Source organism: Phocoena phocoena, chromosome 9, assembly GCF_963924675.1.
Source record: "Phocoena phocoena chromosome 9, mPhoPho1.1, whole genome shotgun sequence".
NCBI lineage: Eukaryota > Metazoa > Chordata > Mammalia > Artiodactyla > Phocoenidae > Phocoena > Phocoena phocoena.
In genome coordinates, this window is record NC_089227.1 from 19,619,275 (window position 1) to 19,637,902 (window position 18,628).

At 39.0% G+C, this 18,628-nt stretch overlaps 1 protein-coding gene across 2 annotated transcripts in view; it reads left to right on the forward strand.

Moving 5' to 3' along the window:
• RELN (reelin) overlaps window positions 1-18,628 on the forward strand; it is a 522,720-nt gene that overhangs the window by 384,943 nt on the left and 119,149 nt on the right. For both annotated transcript variants that reach the window (XM_065883760.1, XM_065883761.1), the window contains exons 21-24: window positions 9,402-9,594; window positions 10,382-10,494; window positions 16,527-16,664; window positions 17,530-17,716. In XM_065883760.1, the coding sequence (XP_065739832.1) occupies window positions 9,402-9,594; window positions 10,382-10,494; window positions 16,527-16,664; window positions 17,530-17,716 (631 nt within the window). The remainder of the gene's footprint in view (window positions 1-9,401; window positions 9,595-10,381; window positions 10,495-16,526; window positions 16,665-17,529; window positions 17,717-18,628) is intronic.

Genomic DNA, 18,628 nt, shown 5'->3' on the forward strand with positions numbered 1-18,628 from the left:
AAGTTTTAGCCACAGTAGTCAGAGAAGAAAAAGAAATAAATGGAATACAAATCGGGCAAGAAGTTAAGCTGTCATTGTTTGCAGATGACTTGATACTATACATAGAGAATCCTAAAGGTGCTACCAGAAAACTACTAGAGCTAATCAATGAGTCTTGTGAAGTAGCAGGATACAAAATTAATGCACAGAACTCTCTTGCATTCCTATACACTAATGATGAAAAATCTGAAAAAGAAATGAAGGAAACACTCCCATTTACCATTGCAGCAAAAAGAATAAAATACCTAGGAATAAACCTACCTAAGGAGACAAAAGACCTGTATGCAGAAAACTATAAGACACTGATGAAAGAAATTAAAGATGATACAAACAGATGGAGATATATACCATGTTCTTGGATTGGAAGAGTCAACAATGTGAAAATGACTCTACTACCCAAAGTAATCTACAGATTCAGTGCAATCCCTATCAAACTACCAATGGCATTTTTCACAGAACTAGAACAAAAAATTTCACAATTTGTATGGAATCCCAAAATACTCCAAATAGCCACAGCAATCTTGAGAAAGAAAAACAGAGCTGGAGGAATCAGGCTCCCAGACTTCAGACTATACTGCAAAGCTACAGTAATCAAGGCAGTATGGTACTGGCACAAAAACAGAAATATAGATCAATGGAACAGGACAGAAAGCCCAGAGATAAACCCATGCACATATGGTCACCTTATTTTTGATAAAGGAGGCAAGAATATACAACGGAGAAAAGACAGCCTCTTCAAAAAGTGGTGCTGGGAAAACTGGACAACTACATGTAAAGGAATGAAATTAGAACACTCCCTAGCATCATACAAAGAAATAAACTCAAAATGGATTAAAGACCTAAATGTAAGGCCAATCACTGTAAAACTCTTAGAGGAAAACATAGGCAGAACACTCTATGACATAAATCACAGCAAGATCCTTTTTGACCCACCTCCTAGAGGAATGGAATACAACCAAAAATAAACAAATGGGACCTAATGAATCTTAAAAGCTTTTGCACAGCAAAGGAACCCATAAACAAGATGAAAGGACAACCCTCAGAATGGGAGAAAATATTTGCAAATGAAGCAACTGAGAAAGGATTAATGTCCAAAATTTACAAGCAGCTCATGCAGCTCAGTATCAAAAAAACAACCCAATCCAAAAATGGGCAAAAGACCTAAATAGACATTTCTCCAAAGAAGATATACAGATTGCCAACAAACACATGAAGGGATGCTCTACATCACTAATTAGAGAAATGCAAATCAAAACTACCATGAGGTATCACCTCACACCAGTCAGAATGGCCATAACCAAAAAATCTACAAACAGCAAATGCTGGAGAGGGTGTGGATAAAGGGAACCCTCTTGCACTGTTGGTGGGAATGTAAATTGATACAGCCACTGTGGAAAATAGTATGGAGGTTCCTTAGAAAACTAAAACTAGAACTACCATAAGACCCAGCAGTCCCACTGCTGGGCATATACCCTGAGAAAACCATAATTCAAAAAGAGTCATGTACCAAAATGTTCATTGCAGCTCTATTTACAAAAGCCAGGACATGGAAGCAACCTAAGTGTCCATCGACAGATGAATGGATAAAGAAGATGTGGCACATATATGCAATGGAATGTTAGCCATAAAAAGAAACGAAATTGAGTTACTTGTAGTGAGGTGGATGGACCTAGTGACTGTCATACAGAGTGAAGTAAGTCAGAAAGAGAAAAGCAAATACCGTATGCTAACACGTATATATGGAATCTAAAAAAAAAAAAAAGGTTCTGATGAACCTAGGGGCAGGACAGGAATAAAGATACAGACATAGAGAATGGACTTGAGGACATGGGGAGGGGGTAGGGTAAGCTGGGATGAAGTGAGAGAGTGGCATGGACATATATCCACTACCAAATGTAAAATAGATAGCTAGTGGGAAGTAGCCGCATAGCACAGGGAGATCAGCTCGGTGCTTTGTGCCCACCTAGAAGGGTGTGGTACGGAGGGTGGGAGGGAGACGCAAGAGGGAGGGGATATGGGGATATATGTTTACATACAGCTGATTTTCTTTGTTAAACAGCAGAAACTAACAATATTTTAAATAATTATACTCCAATAAATATGTTAAAAAAAAATTGTTGGGTGGACCCTCACACCTGGCCCCACTAAACTCTTCAAGGCTGAAGCTGGGGCTAGAGACACAGGCAATGCCATGAGGGATAGATGTTCACAGGAATATGAAGAGTCAGGGGCCTCCACACCTTGAATACCACAGAATGGTGAGCATAATGTAAAACCCGTTAGAATCACAGAGGGAAAATTACAACAACCGTAATCCAGAATGTGATGTTAATATTTTGTTTGAGTCCTTGATGGATGAAGCAAACAAAAAATAGGTGAGGACCTAGAGAAATATATGAGAGGTAAATAACAAGGGTGGTTTAATCGATAAAGAAAAAAAATTGTACCCTACAAATAAAAAATACAAGTCCCTTTCATGTGTCCATTAGACATTTGCAAAAAATGATTATGAACTAGGCTCTGAGGCTAACTTAATAGATACCAATAAAGCATGACACCAAAAGCCGGGCCTATTAAGGTCACATATTCCAGCACTTGAAATTTTTAAACTTGTTTTTGTGAACAGGGTGGGTGACCTCCCTGAAAACAAAACATGACAAGGAATTGGGAGCAAGGGGCTATTTGCAACATATATGACAGACTATTTCTCCCAAATATGTGAAGAACTTGTACAAATAAGTAAGGAAAAGATAAATGCCAACTGTAAAAATGGGCAAAGTACATGAAAAGGCAACCCCAAGAAACTACAAATAGACAATGAATAGTTAACATAAATAGCATGTTAACTTCTCTAGTAATCAAATAAATGTAGATTAAAAGACTGCATAGAGTAGCTGAAATGAAAAATACTGTGCATGTTCAGTGTTGATATGTGGTGAGAATCAGCAGCTCCGTCCGTCATTGTTAATATTTTTTGGTAAGTGTAACTTTGTACAACCTTTTTGAAGGGCAACTTAGCAATAACTGCTAACTTTTAAATTTTGCTTTGACCAAGTAAGTCTGCTTCTAGGAATTTATCCTAAGAAAATAATTGGACAAGTACACAAAGATATACAAGGATACATATTATAGAAGCATTGTTTATAACCGTGAAAACTGGAAACAACCTCCAAAGATTTCCATAATTGGAGATTGGCTTTATTCATTAAAAATGACAGTGTCTTACCATATTTTTCGATCTGGAAAGACAGCAATGAAACAGTTTGTAGAAAGAAAAAAACAGGACTTTTACAATTTTATAATTTTTTTTTTTTTTTTTTTTTGTGGTATGCGGGCCTCTCACTGTCGTGGCCTCTCCCGTTGCGGAGCACAGGCTCCGGACGCGCAGGCCCAGCGGCCACGGCTCACGGGCCCAGCCGCTCCGCGGCATGCGGGATCCTCCCAGACCGGGGCACGAACCCGCGTCCCCCGCATCGGCAGGCGGACCCTCAACCACTGCGCCACCAGGGAAGCCCCTATAATTTTTTTAAAAGAAAGAAAAGTTAGTATGTGTGTATATTTGTGTGTGTGTAAACATAAAGTCTGGAAGTACTCACACTAAAATGTTAGCAGTGGTCATCTCTAGGTAGAATTGTGAATTTTTAGTTTTTAAAAAAATGCTTCTATAATGTCAGATTTTTTTCCAATAAGTGTAAAACTTATATAATCCACTAAAATCATGGTTATTTCTGTTTTGAGACATAATATTATAGAAATAACAAATGAGTTTAAATGCCACCTTTAATTCCACAGTATCAGCAAGTTTTTCTGTCAACTCTAGTAAACATTTTTTGATGATTACAAGAACAACCCCTCCCCCCGAAAAAAGGATGATGGAGAGGCTTAAATTCATTCACATGTCCTTCTGCAAATTAGTATAACTTCCGAATAGTATCGGACTAAAAACAGCTTTGTGTTGGTCTTCTGCTTCTCTGAAAATGAGTTCTGCAGAGCTGTTCTATTCCATGGGGTTCTTGAAAATGATAGAATACTGCTTAGATTTCTAAGAAATGTAAATATTGGTGCGTTGTCTTCTCTTGTGGCCCATGGGTAGTGACACTACAGCCACATTGTTTACTTACCAAACTATTCTGAAAGAGATGGATCAGTTGTCAAAAATGGCTCAGTCGCTAGGTGATTTGGCTGTTTTACATGAATTTGCTTTTAAAGAACTTGGTGGCCTGAGTATTCTCCTGTTTAGTTTAGTTAGATGTATCTGCCTTTCATATAAAAGAGCCTTTTTTCTGGAGATGGGAATGAGGCTCTAGGGAAACACAGAAAGCAATTTCTTTAAGTGAGGATAACCTCAAAACCTTGTCTGTGTTCATTACAGCATTTAAGTAACTGTGGTTTTGGAAAACTTGCCTTCTCTCCCATCAAGACACCCCACTCATGTGCTCATTTTATTTAACATTCTTTACATGCCTTTGGTAGGCATGACATAGTGGAAAGGATATCAAAGTAGAAATCAGAAGACCTGGTTTTTAGCTTTTTAGTAACTGTGTGACCCTGGAGGCCAACAGCTCAACCTCCCAGTTTTCCTTCTCTGTAATACAATGTTGAGGATCCCTGATATCTCCCAAATGGTCTTGACTCAGAGGTCAAATGAAATAATCCAGCTGTTAGAAAACCACGATGTCGTGCGCTAACACCAGGTGCTTCTTGAGGTGCACAAGGCTCTGAGTGCTGTGAGGGATGTAGTGGTGAACAAGATGTGACCTCTCCCTGCAGAGAGGCTTCCAGCCTGGTCAGGACAATAGATCCTCAGCAGTAGCGGAGATTAAGCAAGGAAGGGGGAGGCGAAGGACCTATACTCTGGACTAAGATACGACTAAGGAGGCTTGAGTTACATTATGGTGTCGTCCACTTACCAGTGTCATAACAGAGAGCCTACTAGCCTTCTTAGGGGTGGAAATGAAAAGGCACAGGGAGGTAAGCTTGTCCTAATGGAAAGTGTTATCCCTATTCTCTCATTAAATCTTGTAATTAGATGCAGGACTTTTTTTTATTGTTCCTTTATTTTTGAGGCACTCTTGCAAATCAACATGAATAGAACTGAGCCTCCGATTCCCAAGGCATTCTGTCTCCGGAATATCTCCCCAAAATGCTGATGTGGACAATTTTTTTCTGTTTCTATGATTGCAACAGAGAAGTTCAGTTTCAGTTTTGCCTTTATAAATGTATCTTGACTTAGACAAGCAGCAAAGAGGAGCAGTTTTGTAAATTAAAGGATTGCAGTCTTTCAAGTTCTCTCCCCTAAAATTCCATCTGTGTATGAACATCAGAGTATTCAGGAGGAAAACGTAAGACCTAATATCACTTGGCTTTCAGCCAGTCTTGAATAAATCATAAACATTCGAGTGAACTTGTTCTATGAATGGTCAAGATTTAAGGCACAAAAAAAAGAAAAAGATTTTAAGGCACAGATGTCTGTAATCTTCTTGGGTTATTTTGCTTCAGATTAAGACATCAGGAGAGGTATCCTGCAATACCATGAAGTATGACAGGTGTATCAGAAATGCATTCAGGGCTTCCCTCGTGGCGCAGTGGCTGAGAGTCCTCCTGCCAATGCAGGGGACACGGGTTCGTGCCCCGGTCCGGGAAGATCCCACATGCCGCAGAGCGGCTGGGCCCGTGAGCCATGGCCGCTGGGCCTGCGCGTCCGGAGCCTGTGCTCCAGAACGGGAGAGGCCACAACAGTGAGAGGCCCACGTAGCGCAAAAAAAAAAAGAAAGAAAGAAATGCATTCAGCTCTGGGTTGTAACAAAAACAACCAGAAAAGACTGACCGTGGCATAAGCAGAAGTGAAGAGGCTTATTTGTCATTTGTGACAAGCAGTCCTAGGACTGGCAATCCAGGGCTGGTAAGCAGCTTAACAAGGGCATCAGGGACCCATGTTCTCTTCATCCTTCTACTCCACCATCTCAGCAAAGAGAGCTCCAACTGAATATTTTTGTTCATAGGCTGACTGCTGCCCCTTTAGGGAGGAAGGAAAACAGTAGGAGCAACAGGCAAAAGGACATGCCAGCCAACTCCATCTGTCTCTTTTTTAAAAGCTTATATTAAAGCTGAGTGAGTATACTCACCTAGCATCTTTCACTTACGTCTCATTGGTGAGACTTATGATGGACTTGGGCAACCCCCAGACCAATCACTACAAGGTGACTGGGGAAGAGAGGGGCTGTGGATGGCAGCTGATCAGCCTACCCAACAATATCTGCCCACAATTACCAGTGGAACGAACATTCATGCTAAATAAGAATTTTATTGTCACTGTTTAACTGTCCTCATTTAGCCTCTTAACTTGTCCTTTTATACTTTTTGTCTTGTTTCTTTCTTGGTGTCTTGGCACCTTTAAAAGCCGTTATCATCAGGGTAACTCACAGAGCACACACTTCTCAGGTTTGAATGCTTCCTCTTTCCAACCAAGTTCATGGTTAATTTGTTACTATGCAAAATTTGGGTGCAGGCACTATTTACAAAACGTAGCACTTCTTTCTGAATCTGTGTAGAATTGCCAGGACACTAAACCATCTCAGAAGGGAGGAATTTAAAAGGAGCTGATTGTGAAAATAATCTTAAATTATTTCAGAAATGCTGGGGTGGAGAGACAATGTACATGACACGAGTGAGAAAGTTTTAGTGCCTCTGTGTGGCCTGTAGACCGTTCAGCCCATGTGCTTCCATGCACTCTGTGGTTTTTTTACCAGATGCCCATGTACCTTTAAAGTAAAAAGTTAAATCAACCCTAGTTGGCTGCCTCTGATTGCCTTTCTCATAAAGCATATAACCCTTGAAGCAAAAAGCGGCATTCATTTCTCACAGGGAGAAGCATTTGGGATTTTTTTGCCTGTTTTAAAGACTGGAATTTATATAGGTGAGTTTGTGCCAATATAGCTTACTATTATTTTTGCTCTATGTTGATTTATTTTTTTAATATTGTTAAAAAATGCATCCTACAGCTTCATATTTTCTAGATCACATCCTGTATGCCCTAACACATAGCAGCAATCATGGTTTTACATCTCTAACATCAGAGCATCATTGCATAGTAACAGAAAGTTAATGCTTTTTAAATTAAGTATAACTGAAAATTATTCAAAACTACAGTGTTAAAAAAAAAGAAAAGACAGTGTTTTCTTCTCCATCTTAGAGTAATAGAAGGACAAAGAGATAGTGTATTGGTTGAGAGGTTTTGGAGTCAGGCAAAGCTGATTTCTCATTGAGTCTGTACCATTTACTATCCCCATTTCCTTATTTGTTAACTAGAGGTAATTGTTCCTACTTCATAGAGTTATTGTAAGGATGTATTGTAATATGCGCATTGTGCTTGGCACTGTCTTCGGATATAGGCCTAACTCAGCAACTGGTGGGCATCTTTATAATAGCAACAAACAAGTTGTAGCACTGGATTTGTAAGCCTAGCAGTACTAAATAAGACTTTTCCCTTCGTTTATGAGTGGTACACTAAAGCAGAGATTAGGGCTCTTACATTTTATTACTCTATTTGTTGTTCAAGTGTTTAAAACTTAGTTAAACAGTAATTAGTCATTGTGTGGAAAAAGCTTCTTCAATTTTATAGCCTTGAGCCCAAACCCATGATGATCTTCCATACAGGCAAAATTCCATCTTTAAATAACATCTTAGGGCTTCCCTGGTGACGCAGTGGTTGAGAGTCCGCCTGCCGACGCAGGGGACACGGGTTCGTGCCCCAGTCTGGGAGGATCCCACATGCCGTGGAGCGGCTGGGCCCGTGAGCCATGGCCGCTGAGCCTGCACGTCCGGAGCCTGTGCTCCGCAATGGGAGAGACCACAACAGTGAGAGGCCCGCATACCGCAAAAAAAAAAAAAAAATTAAAATAAAAATAATAATAACATCTTAAACTCTGCAAGAAGCAAATCAGAGTAGTAGCTTCTTATTTTGCTGATTCAGCAAAGGGGAATTAAGAAAAAATATTAAGTGCCTCAAAGATTTCATGGAGTATTGCATTATCTCCTTTGTCAGCTAAGCCCCCTTACCATTGAACAGTGGTACTTGACCTGCTTCAGAATGGCAGTACCAAGTACTGTGACAGACAAACCCCAGTGTGGTTGGCCCTGGGAATATTTACATTGACCCATATTAACTACAGTGAAGCATGTCCATATTTTAATCTCCTCTGGTAGGTTATAAATTCCTTGAGCACTTTTCTCTGAAAAAGTAATTGTGCGGGCCTTCAAGCAGTTTATAATCCCGTAGTACTCAATTGAGACGAGTAAAACATGGGAATTTTTGAGTTGAGGTACAACCATTAGAACTGCATTATCATGTTTTCAGTATTTAATGGCTGAGCATTAAAGACTATTTGGAAAATAAGAAAAATGAGAAGTTTTAAATTGTCCCATTTCCTACCATCAAACACAGCCCCTGCAAACATTCTGGTGAATTTCCTTCATTCATCATTTTGTGGATTTTTTTAAAACTTACTTTTTCACATACACGTTAATTTGATTACATAACCTTCATTAATATTTGAAATATGGACAATCTATCGTGACTATACCAATTTACTAAAGCATTCCATTTTCCCTACAGTTTGACATTTAAATGGTTGCCAATTACTACTATGAGTAAACCTACAATATTCATCGTATTTTATAAAATTATTTTTGAATTTAGGACTATTTCCTTAGGCTAGGTTCCAAGAAATGAGTCAAAGGGTTTATACTCATGAGCAGTATATGAGTGAGTACCCATTTTCAAATATATTTGACAACTGTAGGTATTAACTTAAAAGAAAATGTTGCTTCCTTGATAGGCAGATTGTTTCAAATTGCCTTTTTTAAGATTTTGTTTTTAAATAAATTTATTTATTTATTTTTGGCTTCATTGGGTCTTCGTTGCTGCACGCAGGCTTCCTCTAGTTGAGGTGAGCCGGGGCTACTCTTCGTCGTGGTGCGTGGGCTTCTCACTGCAGCGGCTTCTCTTGTTGCGGAGCACAGGCTCTAGGCGTGCGTGGGCTCAGTAGTTGTGGCTCGTGGGCTCTAGAGGGCAGGCTAAGTAGTTGTGGCGCACGGGCTTAGTTGCTCCGCAGCATGTGGGGTCCTCCCCAACCAGGGCTCGAACCATGTCTCCTACATTGGCAGGCGGATTCTTAACCACTGTGCTACCAGGAAAGCCTTCAAATTGCCTTTTTTAGATTAACTAAAATCCATTCTAGAGCTTGGCAAGGTTTAAATAAGTAAAATGAAACTATTTTGATGTATGATATGAAACAAAGAGCTTAATTTTTCCCTAATATATTGCTGTTTTTAATTTTCTGATTTCCACCTCTGTCTTTCAGTTTTACAGGAGATTCTAAACTTGCCTCAAGTATGCGCTATGTGGAAACACAATCAATGCAGATAGGAGCATCCTACATGATTCAGTTCAGCTTGGTGATGGGCTGTGGCCAGAAATACACTCCACACATGGACAACCAGGTGAAACTAGAGTATTCAACCAACCATGGCCTCACCTGGCACCTCGTACAAGAGGTAAGTCTATTTTTTCTAAAGTTTGTGATAGGTAGCCTTCACGTTTTAACACAGGAAGCAAAGAATTGCAGTTCTAAAAGTTTAGTTTTCGTTTAAAAGGAACAATGTTATTTGTAACAGAATTGACATCAAGTCAGCAATGGATTACAAGGATGCCACATTCTGCATTATCAGATACTAAAGAGCAATTGAAATTTTTTAAAAATGGGAATAACTTCAGGACTAGATATACTGGGATGGTGTTTTCAACATTATTTTCTCTAGCTCTCTTTTTCTATAAATGTCTCTTTCTTCTTTCTCTATAGCATGTCTTCATCTGTTCTTTTCTAAATCTCTTCACCTGCAGGTAGATCATATTAAGAATATGGTATCTCTTGTTTTAAAAAAGAAATACATAATTCCAGTTTCTTGGAATAAAATGTACTTCTTTATATATACATACTGGTGGTCTGATATTGCAACAAATGCATAAGTACATAGTGAATAGGATAATTTTACCAAATGCCAATGTTATGCTAACAGGCCAAAAAATGGATCCTAATCCATTTTCTGTTTTTCCGTGTGAGAATTGGAAGACATTTAATTCCACTGTGGGATCTCATTTAAATTATTTCCCAAATATTTCAGCTTCACAGAAGGACAATTTATAGATTGCATTCATGTTGCAAATGGTTGAGGTTGTAACATTAGATTTCTCCAAGCTCTTTTTCACTTGAGTTGAGAGAGTAAACATATTGCCCTGGAGGAAACAGAAGCTGAATTGAATTTTTGCATGATTCTCTTTTAGGAATGCCTTCCAAGTATGCCGAGTTGTCAGGAATTTACATCAGCAAGTATTTACCATGCCAGTGAGTTCACACAGTGGAAAAGAGTCATAGTGCTTCTTCCCCAGAAAACTTGGTGAGAGATGACATCTTCAGATATGGCTGTCACTTTAACTTTTCTATCTCTTTTAGCATGACGAATATGAAGAAGAATTAAGCACAACGTGGCAAGATGCATTCTTTTTTTTCAGCATCAAAAGATCTTTCTTTTATTCCTAGGCTATTTGAAAAATAGAGCCAATGAAAGTTTGGTTTCCAAACTGTCCTGGCTTTTTCTCATCTCCCTTTTGCCTCAACTTTTCTTTTTTTGGGAAAATTCAATGAGCCAGTTCCTTTGGGTTTGACATATAAAAGAGAATGATAGAGGGCTTCCCTGGTGGCTCAGTGGTTGAGAGTCCGCCTGCGGATGCCTAGGACACGGGTTCGTGCCCCGGTCTGGGAAGATCCCACATGCCGTGGAGCGGCTGGGCCCGTGAGCCATAGCTGCTGAGCCTGTGCGTCTGGAGCCTGTGCTCCAGAACGGGAGAGGCCACAGCAGTGAGAGGCCCACGTAATGCAAAAAAAAAAAAAAAAAGAGAATGATGCAGGAATCTAAAAACTCTTATGTCAAGACAGTTTGGATTGCATGGCTGTTTTCTTGGTTCAAAGCCCTTCTTTTTCTTTTAAAAACTTAATATACACTCTTTTTCTCTATTCACATTCTTTCAGTAACAATGGAAATCATCCCCCAGGAAGCAGAAGCCTCAGTAACTAGGGAGAAAGTTAAACATTTGATAATATGAAAGAGAAAAGCACATTTTCCCCAAATGTTACATTGTTTCATGTTAGACTGAACACTCTGAGGCCTGTGTGAGGAATAGATTGTAGGATAAAGAGTGAAGACAGGGAGACCAGTTCCAGCGGGGAGGGGGGAGGTCCAGGCATTAGATGTTTAGGTGGCTTGGAGTATGATAGTAACAACGTGGAAGGAGACATCTTTTATGAAATGCATTTTAATCAAATAGGGCTTGTTGATGGACCAGATTGGGGCTGAGGTAGAAATGGAAGAATCAAAAGCAGTTTCTGAAGTCTGGGTCTGGGAACATTGTTGGATGATAATACCATTGACTGAGATGGGAGGGATTGGAGGAGTGGATTTAGGGCAGAGAATTAAGAGACATAGTGCTTCTTAGGTTTTGTAATGTGAAGTTTGAGATACTTATCTACTCAAGCAGAAATGTCAAGAAGCCAATTGGACTTATGAACCTGGAGCTCAGAAAAGAGGTTTGGGTTGAAAAGTTAAATAGTATGAGTCCTGTTTAAACCCTGGGATAGGACGAGCTTGCCCAGGAAAGAACCTTTGACTAGAAATTAGAAGGGCTGAGTTCTCAGTATATCTCTACTGATTGACTACATGCTTTAGCCATTTAACCTCTTCAAACGTGACTCCTTATATGTATGATGAAGAGGTTGAACTAGACAATCTTAAAAGGTCCCTGGCAGTTCTGGAATTCTAAGATTCTGTGATTTGTGTAGCAGAAAAAGCATAAAAGAGACAAAAATTATATTTTTCTGTGGTATCTGCCTTCCAAGACCCCTTTTGTAAAAAAAATTACTAAATCAACCCTTCTCAGACTATTTTATGTAAGTTAGGCTGTACAAAAAAAAATTGGTTAGATAACTACCTAGAATTATTATTATACCTCCTTTAGTTGAAGATTGAATTACTACATTATAGAAGAATGTCTCCTTGATTATTTTTAAGGATTCATCATTATGTCGGTTGGAACAAAATGCTTGAAATTTGATTTCCACAGATTTTTTTATATCCAACTGTGAGCCATTTCCTGGATACTCTATTAATGCTTTGTATAACAAGTTGCTACTTTTTCTAACATCCTACTTTTTTATATCTACTGCTGGGAATATAATCAAGATTTTTATTTAATTTCAATGATATTCCAAGCATATCTATCAAGATTATAAAAAGCGACACATCAAACATTGAAATACTGGTCATACTTGGTGCAAAGCTACTGAGCTTCTTTTATTTAATTTGCCCCCATTATTTTGCCATTATGTATATTACCCTCATTATGTAAAAAACACTGATTTTTATTCATTGACATGTGGGGTACAATTTCAAAATTATGATGACAAGATAATACTGATAGTGTATTTTAGAGATGTCCTTTTGTTCCCAGAAAAGTTTTAAATTATAATTCTTAATTAATATAGTTTAGGTAATATCCAAAAAGTATCGTCCTTTATCGCAAAAGCCTTTGCAGGTTATTTTACACTGAGATGGTATGTAGCATTATTATTTTCTTAGCTTAAAAGATAGGGCTTCCCTGGTAGCGCAGTGGTTGAGAGTCTGCCTGCCGATGCGGGGACACGGGTTCGTGCCCTGGTCCAGGAGGATCCCACATGCCGTGGAGCGGCTGGGCCCATGAGCCATGGTCGCTGGGCCTGCGCGTCTGGAGGCTGTGCTCCTCAACGGGAGAGGCCACAGCGGTGAGAGGCCCGCGTACCGCAAAAAAAGAAAAAGGAAAAAAAAAAAAGTACCACGAGGTTGAAAGTTTTAGTATAGTAAGAAAAGGTCTGGTTCTTGTCAATGTTTATTCAGCACTTGAGAGGAAATATATTGATCCTTAAACTCTTTAGTTTTAACACAGAGCCTGTCATGTTGTAGGGGTGCTCATTAAATGTTGGGAAATTAAATAAATTTCAATTCAGTGTGCCTTGATGAACTAAAGAGATGTTTTATTACAAACCATCTCTTTTTACAAACTGAAAAAAAAATCTACTAGATCATTCCTGACAATTTGCCTTTAAGTACATGTAGGTAAATAATTGAATTCTGTTTTTCGAGGTTTCCCTCAAAGCCCTGGGTAAAGAAAGTAAAAATATTTCTTAAAAACAAACCACCCGATAGGATATTTATTTTAACATTTCTACTGACTAATACGTAAACTAAACATTATTGCTATAGTATTTCAAAAAAATAGTGTTCAACTTGTTATTATCATTGTTTTCAGATCTGTAATGCTTTAAATCTCCGCTATAAAGATAAAGTACATTTATTCTCTTTGGCATTCTTGATAACTTTATTATATGCATTTCAAACTTTTGCAGATTGCATGTTTTTCCCAAGCATTGGGGCAAGGAAGTACAGTTTAGTGTGAAGCAATATTCCTTTTGGTGAATCTTTCTTCTGCTGTTTTGATTGTCCAGCGTATGCAACTATAAATTGAACGTAGACAAGCAAATTTGGTCTGCACTGTCAAAGATCTGTTAACTTTAGAAGATAATGCTAGATAGGACAACTTAGAGTGGAATACTGAACATGTATACACCTGCTCAAAGAAATTATTTTGTATATGAACTGAACATTTGTTACCCAATGAAAATTAATTTTGTTTTTGTGAGAGACATTTACATAAGAACAGGGCCTAATGAGACCCAAACGGCTGTCAGTAGCTGACTTCATGAACAAATCAACACCTAATGACTGAATGAGTTTCAGGATATTTGGGTAAATGTAATTATAGTCACTCTGAAGGTAGAAAATACAATTTAGCCGGACTTCATTTACCTTGATTCCTCAGTTACCTAACTATCGAGAGATGACTCAGTGATATTTTATTTCAGTCTAGAAGTTTATAAGAGGAAAAAAATCAAATAAAGAAAAGACTGTCAAGTTTTGTTGCCTTTGAGAATCCATAGTTTGAATTTTAAATGTAGGTCAACTTCATTTCATGATCCACACAGCAGTAGTGCTATTTCCAGACTCAATCCAAAGTATACAAGATTTTCCTCCTAAGAATACTTAGTTTTGAGAGAGAGGCAGAGGCAGGGAGAAAGAGGAAGGGAGAGAGAGAAAGAGAAAATTGGCAAATTAAATATTTGTATTGAGGGCGATATTTAGCAGTGATGCAGCTGCAAATCAGTGAGATCACACCCTGTGTTCTCACATGTGACCAGCTGGAGATTGCTCACACAACTAATTTTTTTTTCTCACTAAAAACGAAGCCAATATTCAACCTCTTTTGCTTTCTCTTCTGTTAATTAACATCAGTACATGAAACTGTGGATTGTCACTTTAAATGGAATAATTCACTTTTTAAGCTTTTTATCTTAAGGAAATATCTTTTCAAGAGTTCATAGGTACATGTAAGGATTAATTTACTTATAAAAAGAATTTGGAGAGTGTTTACATGTGACTGTTTAGAAGCATAAATTGAGAAATCTAGGTCAGGTTCTGAAACCCTCCAACCCCATTTTAATGTCTGAAACATCAAAACTTCAAAATAATGTATGCCATGGGTTTCATGTAAGCATGTGACTCTAAAGAAAATAAACTATCACCTCGGTCAACAAACCACCAGAGCAATCATTACATTTTTGAGCTGGAAGGGATCTTAGAAATCAGATTGCCCAATCTATTTATTTGAGAGGTGAGGAACTAGAAGCCCCTGAAGTCTTAAATTTTCCAGTAAAGATCACACAGCTGATAAATTACAGAGCCAGGGTCCTGGGGGACGGGTCGCCTGATTCCTAGCACTTTCTTCACACTGTTACCTGCAGAAGTCAGAAACAGGCTGCCCTTTCCTGGCCTTGTCCCTCTACTCATCGGCTCATTTTTTAGCAGACTGTTTTTGTACACTTACTTTATTCTGTTCCTGTGCAAACTACTGAGACAAAAACATATCCCTGTCCCCAAAGGAGTTCACCGTCTAGATACGTGTGACCCTAGACTTGACTCAGATTGTAATCAATCTTAAAAGAAATATAGTCATCTCTCCTTTAAATGACAGTGGTGCATGCATCTTAATTTATTTGTATTCTGTGGGGCTCTAAGATAATGTACCTACTTTTATAGTAGGCTTTTCTAAAAAACATTTCTTAATGGGACTGTGAAAATTGTGATGGCTGTTAGATTACAAATATAAACTATTACCATAGAAGAGGTGCATCTGTCTCATCGTATGTATCATGAAGAACACTGATATCCCGCTAACCTGTGTCTAGTGGATGCATCTCAGTGATTCCTGGAATCATCCTACTAGGAATAAAAATGCAACCTATTAGCCACAGATCATTAGTAAAATAAACAGTAAAGTCTTAGTCTGGATTTTAACAGCCTGTTATGTACTTAGGGAGTATTCAATATGTGGGTAATTGATGCAGTAGACTTTAATGGATCATGCAGAGCCATTAAGATCAAGTGTATCTGTAGATAGTGTACTTGGGGAGGGTTTAATTAATGGAACTGAGCATGCACGTTAATTCTGCAAATTCTTTTTGTTTTCTTTTTTTTTTTTTTTTGCGCTTTGACCAGAAAGAACTAATCATGGATCCCTGAAAATTCTTAGAGGTGAAAAGTATGATGTGATTTTAAAAGAATTTTTTTATGGTAGTCAGTGAATGAAAACCTTCCTGCCATTGCTCTCAAAACATCCTCTTCTTTAGACTTTATATGTAGTGTAGATGAATCAGGGTCCCAAGTGTTTCTCTATGTGTAATGGACTGTTTTAAAGTTTTTATCTCCACTTAACATCAGTTTGTCCATGAAACCTAAGCAAGTTAATGTTTCAGAAATAAGAAGCAGGATTTAGCACCCAGATGTTCTTACTTGTAAAATAGTACATTGTAGCCCATCCCCTCAACCCCAAAACCATACCTCCAAACAAAACTTTTGTTTTATATTGAGAGTTAACTGGAAGTCTTCCAATAACTACTGATACGTTTATTTTAAGAAACTGCCTTACTCTGAGTTAAACACTGCACATTTTCATCTGTGAAAGAGACAGTTTCTTACAAATTTTTATTTTTAAAAAATATCGTTTTACTTCCTTTCTTTTCCGCGCGTCAAATCCCTGTGCAACAACAACAAAAATCTGATATTGTGTTTTTCTTTAAAATACAAATTTATTAATTAAATGTAGTCTCAAATAAATTAAGATTGAGGTATATACAAAATAGGCTTTCCTTCATGGTGGATGATTAGCAGCTAAATTCAAGTTCCAGAGAGTTCGTTCTCTGAAGGATTTTGAGCTCCACCGTTTCTTGTCTATACGGTCCCATGTCAGTTAAAATACTGTTTTCGTTACTGTGCCTTGTTTCTAGGTCCAGCGCCACCCGCTTCCGCTGGAGTCAGAGCTATTACACTGCCCAAGACGAGTGGGCGTTAGACAGCATTTACATTGGGCAGCAGTGCCCAAACATGTGCAGTGGGCACGGCTCTTGCGACCACGGCGTGTGCAGGTACGTGCGTCAGGAGGCCTGGTTGACTCTGCTTTTCCGGATGTGTGTTTATAGCCATACCACAGCAGCTGTCATCAGTTATAGGGATCACCTGATAAATAATGAGATCGCCAAAGGAAAACGATCCTCCTTTCTGTCTTTATTCTGATGTAAAAGATATTGTTGTATTTCAATAGGTATAAAGCCATAGATTGTAAACCTTAAAATGTAACCTCCTGGGTTTAAATTTCAGAGTTTATCAATTAGCCCCAAAGTCCTCTTTGTTAGTTAACAGAGCCTTGCTATTGCTTCCCCCTTCCTTCCCTTGATAGTCTTAAAGGTCTAGTCAAACAGCTGCTACACGCTTTCCTACAGCACTTCACCAGAAGCTCAAGGTTGTGTACCATGGGAGATGGTGATTATCGCTAATGAGGATGAGATAGGAACACACTTGAATACTTAAAGACTCTAAAAGAGACATAATCTAATCAGAAAGAGGAACTATAAAACCCGGCCACAATTAAATGTTGGGTGAGCAGAAAAACATTTATATGTGACCTTTTAAACCTACGGGAAGATCTCACAATCCTTCCCCTCCCCCCATCACACATGTGCACACACGCCTGTATCCTTCTTCGTTACTACTTGATGCCTCATCTCTCCTGTTACAGCACTATTTGTTTTAAGAATGGATTCTATCCCTTTTTCCGCCTTGTGCAAAACTGAAGGTTGCTACCACCATATTCAAAGATTGCACTGTAGAGAAAAGTCTAGTACAGATGCTAATACCTAACAAAAGTGAGATATAGGAAATGTTGCAGGTCAGATGGCTGTGGCATTCACACAGTAGTCCATCACTTGTTCACTCGGCCCTCCTCTCTCGTAGGTGTGACCAGGGATACCAAGGCACTGAGTGCCACCCAGAAGCTGCCCTTCCTTCCACGATCATGTCGGACTTTGAGAACCCAAATGCTTGGGAGTCTGACTGGCAAGAAGTTATTGGGGGAGAAATTGTAAAACCAGAAGAAGGGTGTGGAGTCATCTCTTCTGGATCATCTCTGTATTTCAGCAAGGTAGGACTAAGAGCCAGGAGTAAGTGATCAGGACAGTAGCTATTTCAATATTTGACTGATGTTGGAGCCGTCTGAACTCAGAAGGTACAAATAGGACACAGTTTTATTTTTCCCCACATTCCCTGCTTTTGACTGGACTTTGTCAAATTTCTATGCCTTAGCTCCATTTGGGAAATTCATAGTTTTATGCTTGTCTTTGCTTACTACAAATCCAGATAGGCCAGTTTAAAATTCCTGCCTTTCTTGGACCTGATTTAAAGCTCATTGCTTTCCTTTCCTCCAGTGCCAGCCAGGCTTGTGTCTTGGGGGGCTTTGAGTGGGGCAGGGTCTTGGCCCCTTCTCATACCAGGCTTTGGAGGGTGTATGAGCACGTGGGCCTGGGGGTGAGGACGTGAGTGGTGGTGGAGGTAGTGGAGCTTAGAAGTTAACAACAGCAACTCTGGAGCCAGACTGCCTGTTTCAGTCTGATTCTGCCACTTCCTAGCTGTGTGACTTGGAACAAATACCTTAACCTCTCTGTGACTTGGCTTCCTCGTTTGTAAAAGAGTATCTGCCTCATTAGGGTTATTAATGAGTTAATAACTCAGGTTAAATGAGTTAGTACTTGTAAATCATGTAGAACGGTACCTAACATGTAGAAAACATTTCTAGAAATGTTTATTCAATTTGTCAATCCAAGAATATGATTGGAGGAAGGAGGAATAAAGGTGAGGGTAGGGGTGTGCAAAGCCATTCCTAGGGTACTGACCAGCTCTACATCAAGAGCAGACATCTCAGGTCCTATTTCAGCTCAGTTTGGTGGCTGCTGGTGGCATCGGCTGATGTGGGGCCGTCCTAGTCAACTTGGGCTACTATAACAAAATACCATAGAGTGGGTGGCTTCAACAGCAAATGTTTTTTTCTCACAGTTCT